The sequence below is a fragment of the Ambystoma mexicanum genome, chromosome 1q (assembly GCF_040938575.1).
Source record: "Ambystoma mexicanum isolate Mex_15411 chromosome 1q, UKY_AmexF1_1, whole genome shotgun sequence".
Lineage (NCBI taxonomy): Eukaryota > Metazoa > Chordata > Amphibia > Caudata > Ambystomatidae > Ambystoma > Ambystoma mexicanum.
Genome location: NC_090922.1, coordinates 906,697,199 through 906,716,788, shown reverse-complemented (window position 1 = coordinate 906,716,788; position 19,590 = coordinate 906,697,199). Strand labels below are relative to the sequence as shown.

General features: G+C 47.9%; 1 protein-coding gene across 2 annotated transcripts; it reads left to right on the top strand.

Annotated features, from left to right (window-relative positions):
• Positions 1 to 76: 76 nt before the first annotated feature.
• On the top strand, positions 77 to 18,869 carry SHLD1 (shieldin complex subunit 1). 2 transcript variants are annotated; one of them, XM_069641546.1, is made up of 2 exons: positions 77 to 342; positions 17,400 to 18,869. In XM_069641546.1, the coding sequence occupies exon 2, from the start codon at positions 17,625 to 17,627 to the stop codon at positions 18,327 to 18,329; it is 705 nt and encodes a 234-aa protein (XP_069497647.1). In that variant the 5' UTR covers positions 77 to 342; positions 17,400 to 17,624; the 3' UTR covers positions 18,330 to 18,869. The 2 variants fall into 2 exon arrangements, with proteins under 2 accessions (XP_069497647.1, XP_069497648.1); XM_069641547.1 differs by lacking the exon at positions 77 to 342 and adding an exon at positions 405 to 518.
• Positions 18,870 to 19,590: the final 721 nt, after the last annotated feature.

The following is a 19,590-nucleotide window of genomic DNA, read 5'->3' as shown; positions in this document are numbered from 1 at the left end:
GGCAGAAGTAGGGCGAGCCGCGACCTACTCTATGTGGGGAGAGCTTTAGTCACCGAAAGGAGGGTTGGTGTGTCACTGTGTGTGCTGTCTAGCCGGAGGAGATTTGTCTTTATGGAGGACTGTGGTTGAGTAGGAGGCTGTCCCGTGTGGCCATCCTCCTCTCCACGCCCCCTTCCGCCCCTTGTTGTGTCTGTACAGATGGTCGTGCGTGTTTTTTTTTCCTTCTTTTTTCTTTATTGATCACCGTAACTGGCAAATGGACAGAGTGAAAGTCGTCCTGACCTTCAGGTCTCGCAGGAGGATGGCTTCTCGCGAGAGGATGTAGAAGGAGGACGGAAATGGGTACGTTTTGAAATTGAGTATCGACCCGGCAATGGATCGGGACTCTGGGAGGCTATGTTTACTGACCAGCGGGGCAACAGAACTGGAGCTGCAGCGCAGCAGTGAGACGTGCACCTAACGGGGAGGGCGTTGCATCACCGCTACCTCAACCGTTGTTACTGTTTCCGGAAGGCATGGTCTGCACTTCCTGTGGCTCTCATCCAAACTCTTGTGAAATATTCTTTGTAATTGGTTTGTTAGACTGCTCACTGGTTTGCACGCTATATATGGTAGATAAATGGGTTTGCAGCATAGATGTAATATCCTGACGTTTCCATTAAAATAATAAAACCGGCAGAGCGCGACTTTTCCCACGAACCTATATTTGGAGTCCCATGTTAAACTACTTTCATGCTGTTCTGTGGCTGCCTCGTTTCGACAATGGTAGCTCAACCGGTTTTAAAAAAACAAAGCCTTGTAGGGCTTGTAATGCTGGATTTTTCCAGCATGAATCTACTACAAGTCACAGAATGCAAAGAGAAAAAAATTGACTATAATTATCTGAATGAAATGGGGAATGTTGGCTTGTATATGATAATACTGATAATGATGTGTTATTTATATAGCGCCTTAATCCAAAGCGCTTTACAGAGCACATATTTACATAAAATATCACCCAACTGAAATTGGTACTCATTTATCGACCTTGGAAGGATGAAAGGCTGAATTGGCCTTGCCGGGATTCGGGTCTGCAGATCACGCTCAGATCGCAGCAGCGGGCGTTCAACCCGCTGAGCTATCTTACCAGCTGAAGGTGATGACGGAAAGACATTACAAGATGGAGGGGGCAGGGACCAACTCCTCCCTGGGTAAGGAGGAGGGATAAATCCAAGAGCACCAAAGCGCTTGGAAAGCCCGGGGAGGCCAACAAAAGAAGGGCGGGCCAAGCCCCATATAAGCGGAGGGCGCTGGCTGCACGGAACGTACAGCCCGCAGCAGAAGGACGCCCGCCGATGCTGAGAACGATTTTCGTTTCCTGCTCCTGGTTCGTGTTGCTTGTTTTGGATGCTGTTTTCTGTTCCAAGAGAAGAAGGGTTCCGGTGTGCAGGACTGTTGGTTCCAGAGAAGGAGGCGATTTTGTTGCAGCAACGAGGGTGCGTTTGGTAAGGAACCAGGTAGTATGGAAAGGCGAGTGGGGCACATTCTGGAACAGAGGCAGCCAATATATTGGAGCAAACCCGGGCATCGGAGTGGCGGTGCGCCGGGAGCAAGGTAGTAGCGTATACCGTGGTGAAACTATTTCATTGCGATGGGGGCCGTGGCTCGAGACATGTTTTATGGCCGCTCTTATCATAGTCCTAGCAGCGGGATGGTGCGGCAGCTTGGTGTGTGGGAATGTCTTCTGGGCTTGCCGATGGGCCTGCTCAAAAGGTGGCTCGGCAAGCAGGTGCGACGAGGGGTTAAACATTATGCCCTTTGTGATGGTGAGGAGGCTGCAGGTGTTATTTGGATACTCCGTGCCATTTGCTTTCTTGGGGAATTGGCACATTAGCCGTGTTAATTTAAAGCCATGCTCAGATTGCCATGGTCGTTGCGAATTGCCTGGATAGTTGGTTTTGCACATTTACACGCTAGGTGGGTTTCTTTGGCCATACATGGGTGGTTGTCCATGGCCTGCGCATTGTATTTGTCTATTTTACTGTAAAGTGGATGGTGAGTTGCGCATGGGACCTCAATAGCTCAACGGGTAGAGCATCAGTCTACCAGAAACCACATATAGGGTTCAAGCCACCTCTCAGGCACGTGAATGCAAAAGGGCAGATTGAGGTACACGTTGATATTTGGCCTCCGGGACGCAGGCCTTTTCAGTGTTCTGCAGAAATGGTTTATAATAAGTGCACCTGTGGGTTAAGGCCCCCTCCCCTTATGTATCTTGACAATTATCTGTAGGCAGTTAAGCTCAGCTGCGCATTTTATCTATGCTGCAGCAGCCATTGCAGGAATAAACTTGGAATAGAAACTTTTTGCAGGCCGATCGCCATACTGGCTAGCTAGTGGCTATGAACAAGATGGACGCTTTAATTAAGTTTTAATTAAGTCTCACTAGCAAAAGGAAACAAAATTATGTTGTGGGACTGCAGTCTAGCATTGCTAATTGAATTGGTCTTTTTTAAATATTTCAACTTATTGATATCCGTCACCTCGACTAAGGGCATATTGGAAATGGGCGCCATAACCAGAGTTTCTTTGGAATTCACTCGTACATGGGGATTGTTAGTACAATCGCTGTAGTGATGGGACACTTTTTTTAAGTTAAAATGTTTCATTAGGATGGCTTGGCGCCTCCTCCCATTTATCATCTAGTGTTGAAGATTACCCTTTGTTTGGATTACACGCACAGGGCAGGGAGGCATGTAGAGTTCCCCATAGTTGTTACTATGTCTTGGTGTGAATTATTCCCACTTTTGTTCCCCAGCTGGTGGGGGTGCCTAAAGTGGGGGTGGGAAGCACGCCAGTGTAGCGCTATGTGGAGGGGTGCTGCGCTAGTTTTTAAACCATTTTTGCCATATGGACTACACGAGGTGGGTTATTGCCAGGAACTGGAATGAGATGGTTTTATATGCTAGCTTTTTAATGCGTGCATGGATTGTGATTTGCTTCGCTCGGTGTTCCATCGAATAAGGTGCACAGGCACAACAATTTTATTTGGCATGAGTTTTTGTTCTTAAGGGGCTTCGGCAGGTAAAATAGCTCAGTGAGTTGAGCGCTCGCTGTGCAATAGAGGCGTGCCATGTCTGTCACAGGACCAAAAAGAAATTGCTTTACGGGATGGCCCAGTTGTGGCAACAGCGTGTGTGTGACGAATTTTGTTTTTAAGAGGTGGTTTTTCTCATGGTCCGTTCTACCGACACTGCGAGGGAAGTATATAAAGTGGTTGAATCAGCCAGAAACCTCCTGTTGTCTCGGTCTGCTTAAAGAGAGGGCGCAGTCTGAAGGGGGACGGCAGTAGGGCTCCATGCCTGCAAGTTGAGTATATGTGGCTACCCTATTCTACTGCAGTGGGTGCAGGGCTCTTTGATCAGAGCGGGTGGTTGGGCATAATGGCCGGGCCCCGCCAGGCTTTAGGGAAGGGCGCTGGTTAGGCCAGGCAGTAGGCAACGCAATGCTTCGAATAGGTTGGTGATGCATGGCAATGGCGACGAGTTTAAATGTAGCCGGGTCCTGTCCGAGGACAGTACTGCAGGCCGATATTCCGCAGCTACAAGTTCTTTCTTGAGGCACATGGTTAGGGCTCGGTAGTTTATTGTATGGTTGATGGGAGCATTTCACTCACATTTGCTCTTTTTGGGATTAGGAGTAGGTGCCCATTGCCTCGGCGCCACACGTTTCTGAACATATTGGGTGCAATCTACAGAGGAGGGATTTACCGGCAAGGGTAAGCACGTAGGGTTTGGTTTTAATGGGAAGCGGCTGAGGGGAAGCAATTGGCCAGAGCCCTGAGTCAACAGGGTGTTTCAATGTGGGTACATGCGCTAGGTATGGTAGGATAAAGGTCGGTATTAACAGAATGAGTAAAGGACCTATGTGCCCGAGCGATGGCTGAAAGATGCATTTTGCTCCCGCTGGGGAAAGGGTTGAAAGTAACCACAGGGTTATGCGCCTACCGCACACTGGCGGTTGGTTGTTGTGCGCTGTGGAAGGAGCCTTGGGGTAACTAATACTGGGCCTGGGACGAGGGAGCTGGATATTCGTGCTAGGGTGAGGTTATGGAAGGATGAAGCAGGGCTCTTTTGTTATCCCGCTCTCTTCTGTTGAGGCAGCGTGATGTACCTGAGGGTCACAGGTCGGCAGACGCCGGTTTTCAACTCGGCCCGCGGCTAGGTGGCAGCTGGGTCTTTACTGAGAGGGAGGAGAACCGGTTGGTCCCTGGAACTTCTGGCCGCGAAAGGAGTGTTAGGCGCGGGCTAGTGCGCTCCAAGCTGGGATTGGCAGAAATGTACAATAAGGGTGCCTTTGGGAAATGGTTAAGGAGATTTGCTGGGATACAAAGGATTGTATTAGGGGATGTTACACTAAGGCATTCCTCCGAAATGGGTGTGTTGCTTTAGCCAGCGGTTAAAGGAAGGTATCTAAGGTTGCAGAAGTAATGGCTCTTAGCTGAGTTACTATGAAGGGGCGATGAAGGTACATAGACTGGGTATTGCTATTGGACCGTAACTGGGAGAGCTATGCCATGTAAGGAGTGATAAATGAGGACTAAGGTGCTTCGCAGCGTGTTACGCTTGCTGCAGACCCCGGATTCGGCATGGGACACTGTTGGGGGGCAGCGGTGCAACATTGGACGCTGCTAGGGGTTAGCTGTTTCGTTACAGGGACAGAGGCGGCCAGTAGGAGAGGAAAACAGAGTTGGAGGATAGTATGGTGTAAGTGATCCATTGATGGGGATAGTGTAGGGGTGTAGTTTGGGTGAGCTACTCCAGTTCACACTAAAGGTATGGCTCTGGAGGGGCGCTGAAGCACTCAGGACTCAAGGAAAAGTTAACTTGCACGTGGCGGCTGACCAGATTTCTCAAGGTATGACTAGGGGCCATGTGTTTGTTTGTTTGTTTTGAGGCTTCATTCGCTAAAATAAGGTGTTGAGCAATGCATTGGGGTACAGTGTTGGCATTAAGATCGGGGTTTAGATTAACAGGTCAGCAAGGCCAACTAAGCCTTTCATCCTTCCGCAGTCAATAAACAAGTAACAGTGGTGATGGTGCATCTGATAGGTAGCAGTGTAGGTTTTAGTAAGACGCTACTTAAGTGCCGGGAAAAATGGCCAAGGGTGGCCAAAAGGAAACAAGGACGAGCTCAGATTGTCCGGGTCTTGAACGGCACTCCCCCAGCCTGGGATCGTCTACAGTTAGGCAGTCTGCTGGGACTATGGCTGGGGAGCTTTGGCCTTCTGAAGGAACAGAAGAGGGGAAGGAGGTCTATTTAAAAAAGAGGATTGCCCAGCTCCTCCCGATCATGAGCGGCACTCCTCCAGCCTGGCGAAATTCCTGCACGGGCAGGCAGACCGCAGAGGATTCGGCTGGGGGAAATTGGGCCTACATGACAAGTAAAATGGAAGTGGGAAGCCTCTCTTTGAAAGCCCGAGGGTGAGGGGGGGCTTTACTAAAGGAATTAAAAGGTCAGCATCCCCTGTCGGAGACGGCGCTGCGCCAGCACAAGATCTCCGGCAAGGGCCGTTAGTCCAAGGATTATTATATATTTTTTTTTTAAACATCTTTTTATTGCGGTAGTGGCAGGTTCACAGCTCGTTCCAACATCATAACAAGAAAAAAGTATACAGTGGCACTATGCATTTTCACAAGTGATACATATTTACACGGGGTCTTCATTGTCCGACGGCAGTTCACATAAGTATGTCCTGAACGGGCCCCAGATATCTTTCGGTCGGCTCATTCTCGGCTGAGTCGGTGCACATTGTTCCTCGTTCTCATTCACATACGTCAATTCTCGTAAAAAGGTGTTCATGCTTGGAGGCGTGGGGCTTTTCCAAGCCTGGAGGATGCATTTTTTAGCGACTGCGCAAGAAACATTAGAGTCTTCTAGTTCTCTCCGAGCACTTCCCAATATCACCAAACAGGTATTTTTGTGGAGACAGGAATGGGGATATTTGTGTTAGTTCCGCCAGTAACTCGGCCACCTCCCCACCCCCAGAACCGCTGCAGATCAGGGCAGTCCCAATACATGTGGAAAGACCCTGCTTGTGGGGCGCCACATTTGGGGCATTCGCTCGAGGAGTCTGGTACAAACCTCGCGAATGCGGCCGGTGTATAGTGCAGTGTGTCCAGAATTTTAAATTGTATCTGGCGCAGCCCTGCATTGAGCGAAACCCTTTTAGTGAGTGTACAATACTTTACCCATTTCTCATCAGGAATGGCTGCTTGCAAATCTGCTTCCCATTTTGTTTTCACATTATTGATCGTGGGGGTGTGGGCCTGCACCGATGCATATAATTTGGAGACTCCGAGACCCCCCCTGAGTCGTGATCATTTGTAAACAAGGGTGTGAGAGTGGCTATCAGGAAATAGGGGCCATCTAGCCTGGAATGCTGATTTCATTCGGTAGCATTGGAGCGTTCGAAGCGGTCCTCTCCCCAGTGCCCTTAAAATATCTGTTAAGTTAACACATTTCCCCTCTATGAACATATCCCCTACCACCATAACATATCCCCTACCACCATTTCCCTATTGGGGTCCCATGCTTCCTGCATGTCCGTGTCGAATGTGGGAGGAATGCCGGGAAAGTTCCACAAGGGAATCTGTGGGTTATAGGGCCTTTCAATTTTAAGTCTCCGGCATATTGCCCCCCAAGCCCGGACAGTGCAGCTCGCCGGGTCGTATTCACACACGTCTCTATGTCGTGGGGCGAAGATAATTGATCTCACGTCCGAGGGTGCAACTGTGTGTGTCTCCACCCATGCATGCGGTGCTTCTTCTGCCGTCTCATACCAGTATCTCGCAAACTGCGCCTGGGCAACTAGATAATAAAGTTCAAAGTCCGGGGCTGCTATGCCTCCGGTACTGTATGGTTCCACCATTTTCTCCCATCCCATTCTAGCAGTCTTCCCGTTCCATAGAAATGTGGTCACCATTGATCGCAGCCTGGAGAAGAATTCCCTGCCTGGCCATATCGGGATATTCACAAACAGGTACAGCAGTTTAGGAAGGACGGTCATTTTTAGCACTGCTATCCTGCCATGCAGTGAGATAGGGAGGTGCCTCCATATCGCAAGCTTCGCATTAATTGACTGTAGCGCCCCTTCGTGGTTATCGGTAAATAGAGATTGTCTGCTCCCGGAGACCAGGACGCCCAGGTAGCTAATATATCTCTCCCTCCATTTAAGGCCCTCTGTCGTTTCCGGACATTTAGTACAAGGGGTGAGTGGGAAGATTTCCGACTTAGAACTATTCACAGTGTAACCAGAGTAATCAGAAAATTTGTGTATATCTGCCATTATGGGCGCCAGGTTTTTGTCGGGTTCACGCATATATAACGGCGTGTCGTCCGCATAAAGCGAAATCAGCTGATTAGAGCCCTTCATGACTATGCCTTTATCTTTATGGCTCAATCTGACTGCAGCAGCCATGGGCTCTATTGTAAGAGTAAATAGGATTGGCGAGAACGGGCATCCCTGTCTTGTGCCCCTTCCCATGTTTGAACATGTCAGACATGGTTCTGTTAGTGTATACTCTCGCCCCGGGCTTTGTGTAGAGTAGGCAGACGTATCTGATAAAATTGGGTCCCACCCCGAACGCCTCCAACACCGAGAAGAGGTACTCCCATGAGACTGAATCAAATGCCTTCTCGGCGTCGAGGGACACCGCGACCGCCTGCCTGCCCGGGTCTATTTGTCCCATGATTCCAAACACCCGGCAGAGGTTTAGCGCTGTAGACCTTTTGGGAATTAACCCATTTTGGTCCGGATGAACCAGTGATGGAACCATGGGTAACATACGATTGGCCATGACCTTCGCGAAAACTTTTGCGTCGGTATTTATGAGCGAGAGGGGCCTGTAAGAGGACATATCCTGGGGTAGGCGTCTGGGCTTGAGAAGCACCGTAACAATAGCTTGTGCTGTTCGAGGGCCTCCTCCCAGGTTCTGAGTAGAATAGGGGCCAGCTCCTCATGGAACTCCTTATAAAATTCGCCCCCCAGTCCATCAGAACCCGGAGCTTTACCCGACGTGAGATCCTTGATGGCTTCAGTGATCTCTTCTATTGTGACAGGTATCTCCAAAGCCAATCTATCTTCATCTGGGAGTGTCGGGAGACCCAGTGAGGCCAGGTATTCTTTCGTCTCAGTGGCGGTTTTCTGGTCTCTATTCGTGTAGTGTTTTGTAATATTCAACAAATTAATTGTTAATACCTTTATCGCTTGTGACCATTACAGTTGGAGCTGTTTGAATAGCGGATATTGGGGCGTTATTTTTTTCATTTCGAAGCAGGTTGGCCAGCATTTTCCCCGTCTTATTCCCCTCCTCATAGCGATGCGCCCGCATGGGGGCCGCAATGTATCGTACCTCCCTCGTGGCTAAATTGTCAAAGGTCCTAAGGAGTCTATGAATTTTAGCAAGGGTGTCTTCAAGGTCCCGTCTCACCCCCTTCAAGAGTCCTGTTGATTTGGACATAAGGATCCCTCTAACCCAAACCTTAAAGGTTTCCCAGACCGTGGATATCCGGTCCACCGTCCCCAGATTGTCTGCAAAGAAGTTGGTTATCTCTTCATGTAGTGATTCGGCCACGTTTGCATCTCCCAACAGTCCCCCCCCCCCGGCATTCTCCACCTCCTGGCCTGTCTAGGAACATCTTGGAAAACGAGGCTCAATAAGACCGGAGAGCGATCGGACAGTGTGCAGGGAAGGATCGTGCTGTGTTGCAGCGTATTGAAGATGTCCGAGGATATGAACCAGTAGTCTATACGCGATTCACTGTCATGCACTGTTGAGTAATATGTATATTGCCTATCATCCGGGTGCAGCACCCGCCAAGCGTCTATCAGTGACAACTGTGGGAGGAGTTGGTTCAGGGTTATCTCTGTTTTAGTGGGAGCCCTCACTACGCTGGTTGACCTATCCAACATGGGGTTGAGTGCAACATTGAAATCGCCGCCCCATATAACGATTTCTGTGTCGTGTTTGTTGAGAGTGTCGAACATTTTCAGATAGAAATCCGGGTCATCTATGTTAGGGCCGTAGGTGTTAACCAGGGTCACTCGTCTGCCGGCCATTTCCGCCCACACCAACACATATCTTCCCATTGGATTGGCCTCGTGCCCCTCAGTGCGGAATCCAAGCGCAGGATGTATGAGTGTTATGACCTCCCTGGATTGTGAAGAATATTCTGTATAATAACGTAGCTTGCCCCATTTAGCCATTATGTTACGGTTAACCGCTCCCTGGGCGTGTGTCTCCTGGAGCATTAGGATTTGAGGACCGTGTCTGGTGACATAATTTCCTACCTTTCTGGCTTTCATCGGGTTGTTTAGCCCTCGGACATTGCAAGATAATAAAGTTATTTTCACCCCGTTACCCAATCCATGCCGTGCCATTGCTTCCACCATGTCTAATGTTTATCTGCTGTAGCCGCATCGTGCACCCGCCAGACCTGATTTCAACCAACCTGGAACTGAAATTAAACCAATCTAAATCCCAGGTCCCAAACATGTCCTGGCAGCAATAACAATCTGTAACTTCCAGATTTCCCCAACCCCACCCTCCACCCACATCATCCACCCCAACTTGACGATGTACCCTTAAACTTTCCTGTGGGTGCCACGTTGTCGTCACGAGGCCACCCGAGCGGGCTCACGACCCGTTTCGAAGGTTACTCGGAGCCCCCCAGTGGGAGCAGAATCCCTTTAAACATTGACAAAACAGCTGCATAGGATAAGTGCGCAACCAAGTTCAATCAACAGCACCCCGGTCTCCCTCTCCCGGAGGTGATCTTCCGTTCTGGTCCGGTCCACAGCCTCTAGGTGGTAGGGGTATATTTGCTTCAACATATGCTAGAGCGACGGACGGAGTCTCAAAAAAGTGTTCTCTTCCTCCATACTGGATTCGCATTTTAGCCGGGAATATCGGCGCATACGGGATCTGACGCGCCCTCAGTAGCCGTTTGACCGGCTCATATGATCTCCTGCTGGCCTGTACTCCCGCAGCAAAGTCCGGATAGACATGTATGCGGTTCTCCTCATATTGTAGTGTCCCAATTTCTCTGGCCTTCCTAAGTATTGCATCTTTGTCCCTGTAATTCAACAGTCTGGCGATGATAGTACACGGTGGGGCTCCAGGCTTCGGCGCGGGGGCCAGAGTGCGATGCGCTCGCTCAACCAGGAATTGGCTTGAAAAGGATTCTGTGCCAAAAAGAGTCTTAAGTAGGTTTTCCACTTGCTGTTCCATAGCTTCTTTGGCAAACTTTTCAGAAACGCCCACAATCCGAATATTGTTCCTTCGGGATCTGGATTCTAGGAGTTTGCACTTACTCTGCAGTGCGGTCATGCCCGCCTTAAGCTGCGCTATGTCGCGATCATGTCGCGCAATAGTGTCTTCGCTTGTACCAATTATGTCTTCGGCCTCAGTGATTCTAAGGCTCTCTTTGTCAACTCTGGTTTTTCAGTGCTCCTGTAGTGTTGACAATGTCGTCTAGTTTCACATTCAGGGATAGGAAGCCATTCTGCACTATCGTGGTAAGGCGATCAACCCTGTCGCCGCCCTCCACGCCAGGCTCCGCCGTCGACGGATCCGGCTCGTGGCCAGCTGCCTGGCTACTGGTGTACGAATCCATCTGACCTTTCTTTTTCCCAGTCGCCCCTTCAGCCGCCTTATCCTGTTTCCTAGTGTTGCCCATGTTCGCCACACCTGCCGGTATCCCACCACAACCCGACGGGGGCAGCAGAATCTGTGTGACTTTACCACGGAGGCAGGCCGGCTGTGCCGCGTAGGATATTGTTTGTCAAGCGGGTTCGCTCAGGCCTGGGTATCGCAACAATAGTATTTCATGGAGCCATCAATGGTCAGGTATCAGCGGCAGTTTGCTAATTCGACCCCTCACGCGTAGAAAAGAGCTGCACCGTCCCGCCAACTTGCAGGGAATGTAGCACGCGTTGCGCGCCCCGGCTGCCGGCCAATAAATGCAGTCGATTCCTCGGTCAGGGAGGAGAGGATATCACGCCGTCCCAAAATGGCCCACTTTCCAGCACCCGCGGCGCCGCGGCAGGAAGCTCCAGCCCAACAGGATGGTCTCAATAACTGCGAAGGCAGGGTTCCACCGGGCACACCCGGTCAAAACCTTGTTTCCGGTCCGGAGCAGGGCCCCCGAGCCAGCAACGCTTGCACAGCCACGCGTACGGGGCCCAGGGGGGGTCACTCCAGTCGCTCCCCAATGTCCATGGGCCCGACATCGCGGCACAGGAGTCCCACCTCTCTATGTCTCTCAGGCTAGAGCGTCAGTGGCGCGGGGCGTAGACCAGCCGGTTGTCCTCTGCGGCCAACTCCCGGGCCTTCTCCTGCTCACCACGCCAACGCCGATATATCCGTGAGTTTTAGCCCGTCGCTCTCAGGATTTCGGTTGGGTGTGGACTGGGTCAAGGTGCACCCTCTGCTCGGCTCTACTATCCTCTGGGGGCTTCGAAACGGGATTCAAATATAGTTCGGATTTCTGTCGGGTCGGAGCTCTCACATCAGGCGGCCATCTTGGTCGTGCGCAACAGCGCCCCCCTGGTGCAAGGATTATTGAGGGGAGCAAGTTTAGCCAGGCAAAGTTGGTTTTTGAAATTCTAGCAAAGGAATACAGCTCAACTTCACCGTCGGGAACGGCGCTCTCCCAGCATGGTAACTCCGTCAAGGGCAGGCAGACACAGGATAAGTTGGTTGGGGAGCTTTAGCCTAATAAAATATGGAGAGGAACTTACTGCGGGTGTGAAGTATGACTAACAAGTTGACCTCACAGCTGGGGTAAACCAGGAGCCGGTGGTTTGAGAGCAGGCCAAGGCAAGAAAGAAATGTGGAAGGGGCAGAAGTGTTCCCTGTGCCAGGCACGACCTGGGCAAAGGTGAAGTCCCTGGTTCAATATGCAAAAGAGGGAGTGCACTGGCCGGCATTGGGGGTTTTACAAAACATTTTGCAAAAAGTGCACTAAGAACTATGAAAGAGGAAAGGGGGAGTTGCGGTGTGTGGTAACACACCTTCGGCATGACAGTGTTTTGGCGACCAGTGACAAGAGCCGGACTCCGAATGAGCCATTGCAAAGCCGGAAGGGTCTTCGCTATTTTCTCGGACCAGCGCCTCTTGGGAGCCTAAACGGCGGGGGCACCTTGTGGTAGCAATGAGGGCTCAGCTTCCCCCGAATAAACGGCGCTCTCTCAGCCCAGGAACACCTGCAGGGGCTGGCGGGTCTCGGACACGAAGGGTTGGGGGAGTTGTGCCTAGTGTGGACTTTGTTGGGGAAAAGTGGGAAGCAGGTTTTGGACACGGAGCAGTCGCTGCACCTTCGGAACTATTTTCACAAATTGTTTGCTATGTTTACTATTGTGTGAAAATAAATCTGCAGCCTTTTTATGCCAAAAAGAAGACATGCCTCATTCTGCAGCTTACTGGTGGGAAAAGAAAGGGGCTAAGCGAAATGAGCAAGGGGGATGTATGTTGGCATAGTAATGGCACAAATGCCCAGGTTATGAAGTTGACGACGGAAAGACAGAGCAAGATGGAGAGGCACCCCGATAACCGTAGCAGGGTCCTCCTCCTCCCTCCTCCCTGGGATAGGGGAGGGATAAGTCTAAGCGCGCCAAAGTGCTTGGAAAGCCCACGAAGGGCAACAAAAGAAAGGGGTGGGCCAAGCCCCATATAAACAGTGGGCGCTGGCTGCACAGAACTTACAGCCCGCAGGAGAAGGACGCCCGCCAATGCTGAGAAGGATTTTAGTTTTCCACCTACCCACCCTGCATAAGGGACAGCTATGGCTAGGCCTGGCCGTTGACGTTGCGGGAAGGCAGGGCTGTGTTTTGGCGACCAGTGACAAGAGACCGACTCCGAATGAGCCATCGCAAAGCAGGAAGGGTCTTCGCTCTTCTCGGACCAGCGCCTCTTGGGAACCTAAGCGGCGGGGGCGCCTGGTGGTAGCAATGAGGGCTCAGCTTCCCCCGAATAAACAGTGCTTTCTCAGCCCAGGAACACCTGCAGGGGCAGGCGGATCTCGGGCACGAAGGGTTGGGGGAGTTGTGGCTACTGTGGACTTTGTTGGAAAAAGGGGGAAGCAGGTATGGACAAGGAGCAGTCGCCGCACCTTTGGAACTATTTTCATAAATTGTTTGCTGTGTTTACTGTTATGTGTGAAAATAGTCTTGGGAGTAGTCTTGCTGCATTATTTTGGATGCCTTGGAGTTTTTTGTGAGACGTTCTGGCATTCCAAGATAGAGGCTGTTTGTTTTGTCTAGTTTTGATACCACCATGTAGCAGCAACATAACACATTTATCTAGCTTTGTCTTTCCAATTGTTTGTTATACAAAATTAAGACTTTACTTTATTTAAACAGATCATGAAGGGTTTACTAAACCAGCTAGAAAACGATTAAGATAATTATATTAACACATCCCTTGCTTGGATTGTTTGGGGGTAGGGAATGAGAGTAACCGCTCTAGCAGTTTCTAAGTGATTAGGTGACTGAACGTTTGGTAGAATTTTATTGGTAATCCGTTGGACCATTGATTTCCCTTTTTTGATTTAGTTAATTGTATTTTTAATTCCAGATATTGATAGACTTCAATGGTGTTAACTGTATTTGTTTTGTATTTTAACCTTGGTATTTGGTTTAGGTAATCTCCTTTTCTTCTGAAACGATGCACTCTGATTTGTATAGGTTCTTGTAGTGTTCCCAGAAGATCTCTGATAACTGTAATTTATTTTTGTTTACATGTATTTGTGACAGCCATCTGCAAGAGTGTAGAAGCCTGAGCCATTGAGATTTTTCCGCCACTCAAAGGGAGCTCTGCTAATCAAGCTTGTTTTCGTAATGCTACATGTCAAAAAGTATAGTGCACATATGTACCTTGCTGTGCCGGTCTACTGATAATCCCACCCCACCACCCCAGAGTCTGCCTTGCAGTGGCAATAGCCAGATTCAAAGGTAATGTGCATTCCTGAACACAGCTGCTGGAACCAAAAATTCCAACTGACAGGGGTGGCTTTTTTAACTGTGATCTCTGCTCTAACTCCCCTAGATTGTCCCTGCATCAGCGCCCTCGCTTCTGGTGCGACCCGAAAAGCATGAATAAAGATACTGGTAGTGGTTATACCCACCCGCCCCTGGTCCTGTTGTAAAAGGCCTTAGTGACTTGTAAAAAATTCTAAAGACCTATCAACATTTGCTTTTGAAATCAGTGCCTGTGCACCACTGTCTTCAACTCAAAGTGGCCCCTTGATTCCAAAGTCTGCATCTTCTTCTTCGTTTTCTGTTAGAGGGATGGTTTGCAGCGTTTCTGACTAGTTTATATTTGTTTGTTTAATTAAAGTACCCTATTTTTATGGAACCTTGGTTGGACGTTCTTTTTACCACAATATTATTTGTTTTGCTTCTGTGCAGAGGCATAGCCAGGACTGTCTTAACAAAGTGGGGCCGGAAGCTAATGTAATTGGGCCCACCACGGCGACATCTTTAAATTCCCACACAGCGCTGCTAAGTGGGCATTTAAAGATTTTGGGGGTGCTTTACCCGCTCAGGTCCTACCCTATCTACGCCTCTGCTTCTGTGCCAGCTCACGCTCCTCCTGAACTATATAGCCTGCGCTAAGAGACGACGCAGATATACCTGCCTGGCTGCACCTGTTTCACTTTTGTAATTGGGATCACTGCTAGTTTAACAGTAGTAGCCTATGCTCTGCATGTTTGATCCTGACTCAAATCTGGCAATAGCAGCTTTAACCATAATCGTAGATTTGTGTCTTCATTGACTTTCACATACACCACAGCTTTTCTTATTTTTTTATCATTCAAACTTAATTAGGCACTTTGCATTATACATAACTCGCCAATACTTTTGTCTTAGTCCTAAACGATTATTAAGACATAATTCCACAATTTAGGTCCAGTCGAATTTGTGGTGAGTCATGCGGACCATGCACACCAAGTCTGTGCCTTGCATAGAAAGTAGAAGAACATTGGAAAACTAAAAATAAACATAATAACATAGAAACATAAAATGCGGTGCAAAAATACTCAGCAATCCTAACGCATACAAGAACCTCAATATTTGGGGTGAATTCTGGTGCCCTCATTTTGATCACTTCCGAGACATATAGCAGTGAAAATGATGACATATCATGGGGTTTATGATGGATATTGGGGTTATCATGCCCACTCACATATGTAATTAATGGGGACCAGTCTGCTAAGTATTGTGGCATCCGCCCCTGTAGTGCCCAGTCGTTTTTGCTCATGGCTGCCACATACCATACTCGTGCCCCCACTCCCTAATGTCTGGTTCTCCCTGCCTCTTCCAGTGCTTTGCTATGACCAGTCTCGCCGCCACCAAAAAGTGGGTGACCAAACATGATCCTCTGGACCCCAGTTTGTAATGGCCTTGGGAATCTTAATTACCCAGTAATAATGCCAGGGGTTCAAGTTCAAATCCGCAGATTTCTTTAATGAGGGTGACTACTTTACCCCCGCAAGCCCTGTATCTGAGGGCATCCACACCACATTTGAATAAAAGAGCCAGGGGCCGTCCCGCAGTGCCAGCACTGGGGGGAGAGTTGTGGATACATTTTATGTAGCCGTTCTGGGGTCAGGTACTACCTGCACTGTATTTTAAAACTATTTTCCTTGAGTTGAACTGCCTGAGAAGCCTTTCCCGCCCTTGTCCAGATGTTCTACCACGTTAACTCATTGATGGGCCTACCCACATCTTCCTCCCACTTAGACATGTACCCATGTGGGGCTGTAAACCTCCTGGAGTTCAGCACTCTAAATAGGGATGGCAGTTTTTGCTGCTGAGGGGTCTCCTAAGAAGAAATCCTCAAAGGTAGTCGCGCTCGCACCATGCTTCTCCTGGGTTGCCACATTGGCTCGAGACAACCAATGCCGCAGCTGGATATATCCATATTTATCCGCATTGTAACCTGAAAGATCTGCTTACACTGGTCAAACGTGAGAGGGAGGTTATCCTGAAACATTTGCCCCAACCTGCATAGCCCACCCTCATACCATCAAAGGAGGTGCCCTCTGCCCTGACCAGGGGGAAACTCGCTATTTCCCCATATAACTGTCGTGGAGAGGGGGAAAGTGATCGTAGCATACTACGGTGCGATCTTGTCCCAGTATTCCATTGTAGTGGCCGTTGCAGAGAGCCCTCGCCTACCCAGTCTTCTATCTCTTGGGTGGGGAGGCCCAGCACCAATGATGTATGGGGGAACCCAGGGCCTTCTTTTTGATAGCAATGTTTGGGATTATTCTCGTGGCATGACTCTCTAAGACGGGCACGATTTGGGCAGCAAAAAGATAGCTCTAATGTCAATGTCAGGTACTGACCACGTTGTCCCCTCATTGAAGGCTCATGCTATCCACTAACCCCCCAATCGAGTCCAGGCGCACCACCACATAATCGACAAACCAAATGGCTAGGAGTGTGCCCTTGCCATTGGAGTATTTACTGAGGCTTCACTTAAGGTCTCAATTATACCATTGATGTTCATATTAAGCAATAGGATGGGCAGCACATACCCCAACCTCATTTTCCTCTGTACAGCAACCACTTGGTTTGCTCACTCCATGGGCCAAATCACATGCCACCAACTTTTTGTAAAGTGCCTGGACTGTAGAGGAAGCTCATCTGGTATTGCTTAAAATCGCCAATTAAAGAGCACTGAGTTATTAGACTAAATTGATGAAAGCTACATTACTGTTATTGCAGAGGAAATTGTGGTGTACCAGTGGCTTGTCACAAAAAAAAGTAGCTACTTGCCCTCCCTCACGCTGTCATCTAGGAAGATGCGATAGATTGTGTAATGCCGAGCCTCCTGACTCCTGTTATGATTGATTTGGTTTTCTCATTCATTTCCTAATCCCCCTGTGTAACCACATTTGACATGTGTACAGCTTGGCACACAGTTGATGAAAATTAGTTTTATAGATTTTTTTTAAAATCCGTTCCTAATCCTGTTTGTTTTGAAATATATGCAAACCTTTGGTTAATCCTGAGGCAATTCTGATCCCTTCTTCTCTACATGGGACAATGTTCTCCTGTCGGTGATGTTCTGCTCCCATGATATGTATATATGGTTGAACATTAGAGTATTGTTCTCTGAGAAAGGAGCTGATGGTTGTGTTTGCCAAAGAATTGCCTTCTGCTTTATTGTAGTTGTAGGTTTATTGGTACTCCTCGTTTATTGACTGCAGCCAAAGAATGAATTCTAGTTGCCTTATTTGTTTAGTGTGCGTTTTATATTTATTTATAGGTATTGTTATAAAATGGTGGACGAATTAAATTACATATCTATGTAAGGCCTTATTAATATGTTCCATTCCGTTGTTAACAGGATCAAGCAGAGGTAAAAGAGACAGTATGAGATACAATCCTGAGCTCGCGTCGCCAGCATCTGTTCAAAGAAGACTGCACGATGACGAGTATATTTGCATCCTCAAGATAACTGGAATTTGGGATTATTTGTTAACTTTACTGTTCAAGTACGAAAACTGTGAGGGCGAACCCACACTGCGTTTTCTTCATTGTTTTCTGTTTCTTTTTTAATGTCGCAATTATAATGGAAGAAAATAAAGTTGCTCAGAGCCAGCTATCCGAAGAGAGCAGTGCATTGGATCTATCGTTTACTTATGGAAGAAAAGAGGTGCTCATACCTAAAGTTAAAAATAATGAAAGTAGAAATGAGATCTCTGGTTTTGGACGTTTGTTTGAGTCTCTACCATGTTCATCTATGCAAGTGGATGGCAAAAGCATGGCATCTCTTGAAAGCACCATAGAAGGTAGTGTTGAAGATTTTCCTAAATCACGGCCGCAGACTAAAAACAAGTCTGGACCATCTCATAATTTAACTGGAAACTCCCTTCCACCTAGTTTCTACAGTTTTAACTGCAATATGTTTTCTACAGGAGATGTAAAAATGTGTGAAGCAAACCCAAGAATCAGGAAATTGTTGGATGTGTTTTATCAGGAGTACTCTCAAAAGAAACCCTCTGATGAAGATATTTGTTCAAAAACTGCTCTTGAGCACCTTTCTGTAAGAATTTCGGACGTCACAAAGAGAAATGGACATAGATACGGTCTACGTAGCTTACAAATGGCTCATATAATTTTAAATAGGGATGAGTGTGAAGTCCTTAAAACATCTTCCAAAACTGCTAACTTCTCTGCTCTGTCTCCAAAATTTGAAAACGGAAAAATTATACCAGGACTTTCAGAACATGTCCTTCGTGATTTGCTTAAAGAAAAGAATACTTTAATATCCTAATTATTCTAGCAATAACATTTTGAATAATTTAATTCATACTTAACTTTCCATGCTGCAAGGAATTAAATTGTGTGGGATGAAATCAATGGTAGATGCACTAGTTTGAATTTTAGTCAGATTTCTTTTCCAGATATGATATGATGTGGCATTTATAATTTCTGAAGGCTGAACCACCCAATGCTGCCAAAAAAACATGCAATCATTTTTTACCTCCAAGTTGTATCAAGCAATCAGTGTTTTTCCATAATGGGGATTTGTATATTATTAAAGGATCTTTTCGTTAGAGACAGGACTATCAAAAATGACCATCATGCCAAACTCTCCTATGTGATCTACATCGGCCAATCGAAATGGAAGCATACGATTCTAGCTGGTGTTTGTTTACCTATTACTAGATTTGGCGCCTAAACTGTATCCTATGCCAGCACATGTTGCTGTCCGCAGCTCTCAAAACCACCATCACGTGTGAGAAGTAGTCAACGTTATTTTTTGCTCACTTCTGAGACATTGACTTGGTGCTAATAAAGTCTGACATATGTATTTCCATCTGCTCTTTGTTTTTTTGTTTTTTATAAGCTAAGGGAATGCTACTTTCTGTGTTTCTTACATTTGAATATATTTGTGTGAAGAACTCCACCAACCCAAACACTCAGGCCCACCCCTACAGGAAGTGTAGTGGCTTGCCCAGGGCCACGAACTGGTCTAAACCAGTCCCTAACACCATGGAGGTTGCCATCGTGGGCTCACAGAGAGCCATGTGGCAAAACAGCCATTTTAAGGCCTGCCTCATGGTTTTCCTAAACAAGGAAACTCCCCTAAACAAAATGGCCAGGAGTAGAACTTAAAAAGACCCATTAGTACCCCAATAGCTACCATAAAAGCAAATTGGGCTATTACTGTGGTATATCAGATTGCATCCCCTGGTGAAGCCAACACTAAATATTAGTTGCCACCAGCCTAGCCCCTAAAACGAATTTAGGATGATAAAATCACTGTAGGGCCAACACTGGGTGCCTGAGAGGCACCCCTTGGACTGGGCACCTTATGGGTGACCCAATACCATATACCTTAAGTATAGAAACGAGCATTGCCAAAGCCAATAGTTTTGGCGTTTACTGCTGTTTTTTGCATTTATAGGCACCAGGGTGCAAAGAGGAGAGTACAAAGTTTCAAAGCGGGATGCAATATGTGGCACGGGTTTGCAAGAGAATGAGAAGGAAGAAGAATGGAGCAAGGGAGGAAATGATGATGAACAAGAGGA

Bases quoted from the DNA above. Each gene is read 5' to 3' on its own strand.
- SHLD1 (XM_069641546.1), top strand. From the start codon at position 17,625: ATGGAAGAAAATAAAGTTGCTCAGAGCCAGCTATCCGAAGAGAGCAGT.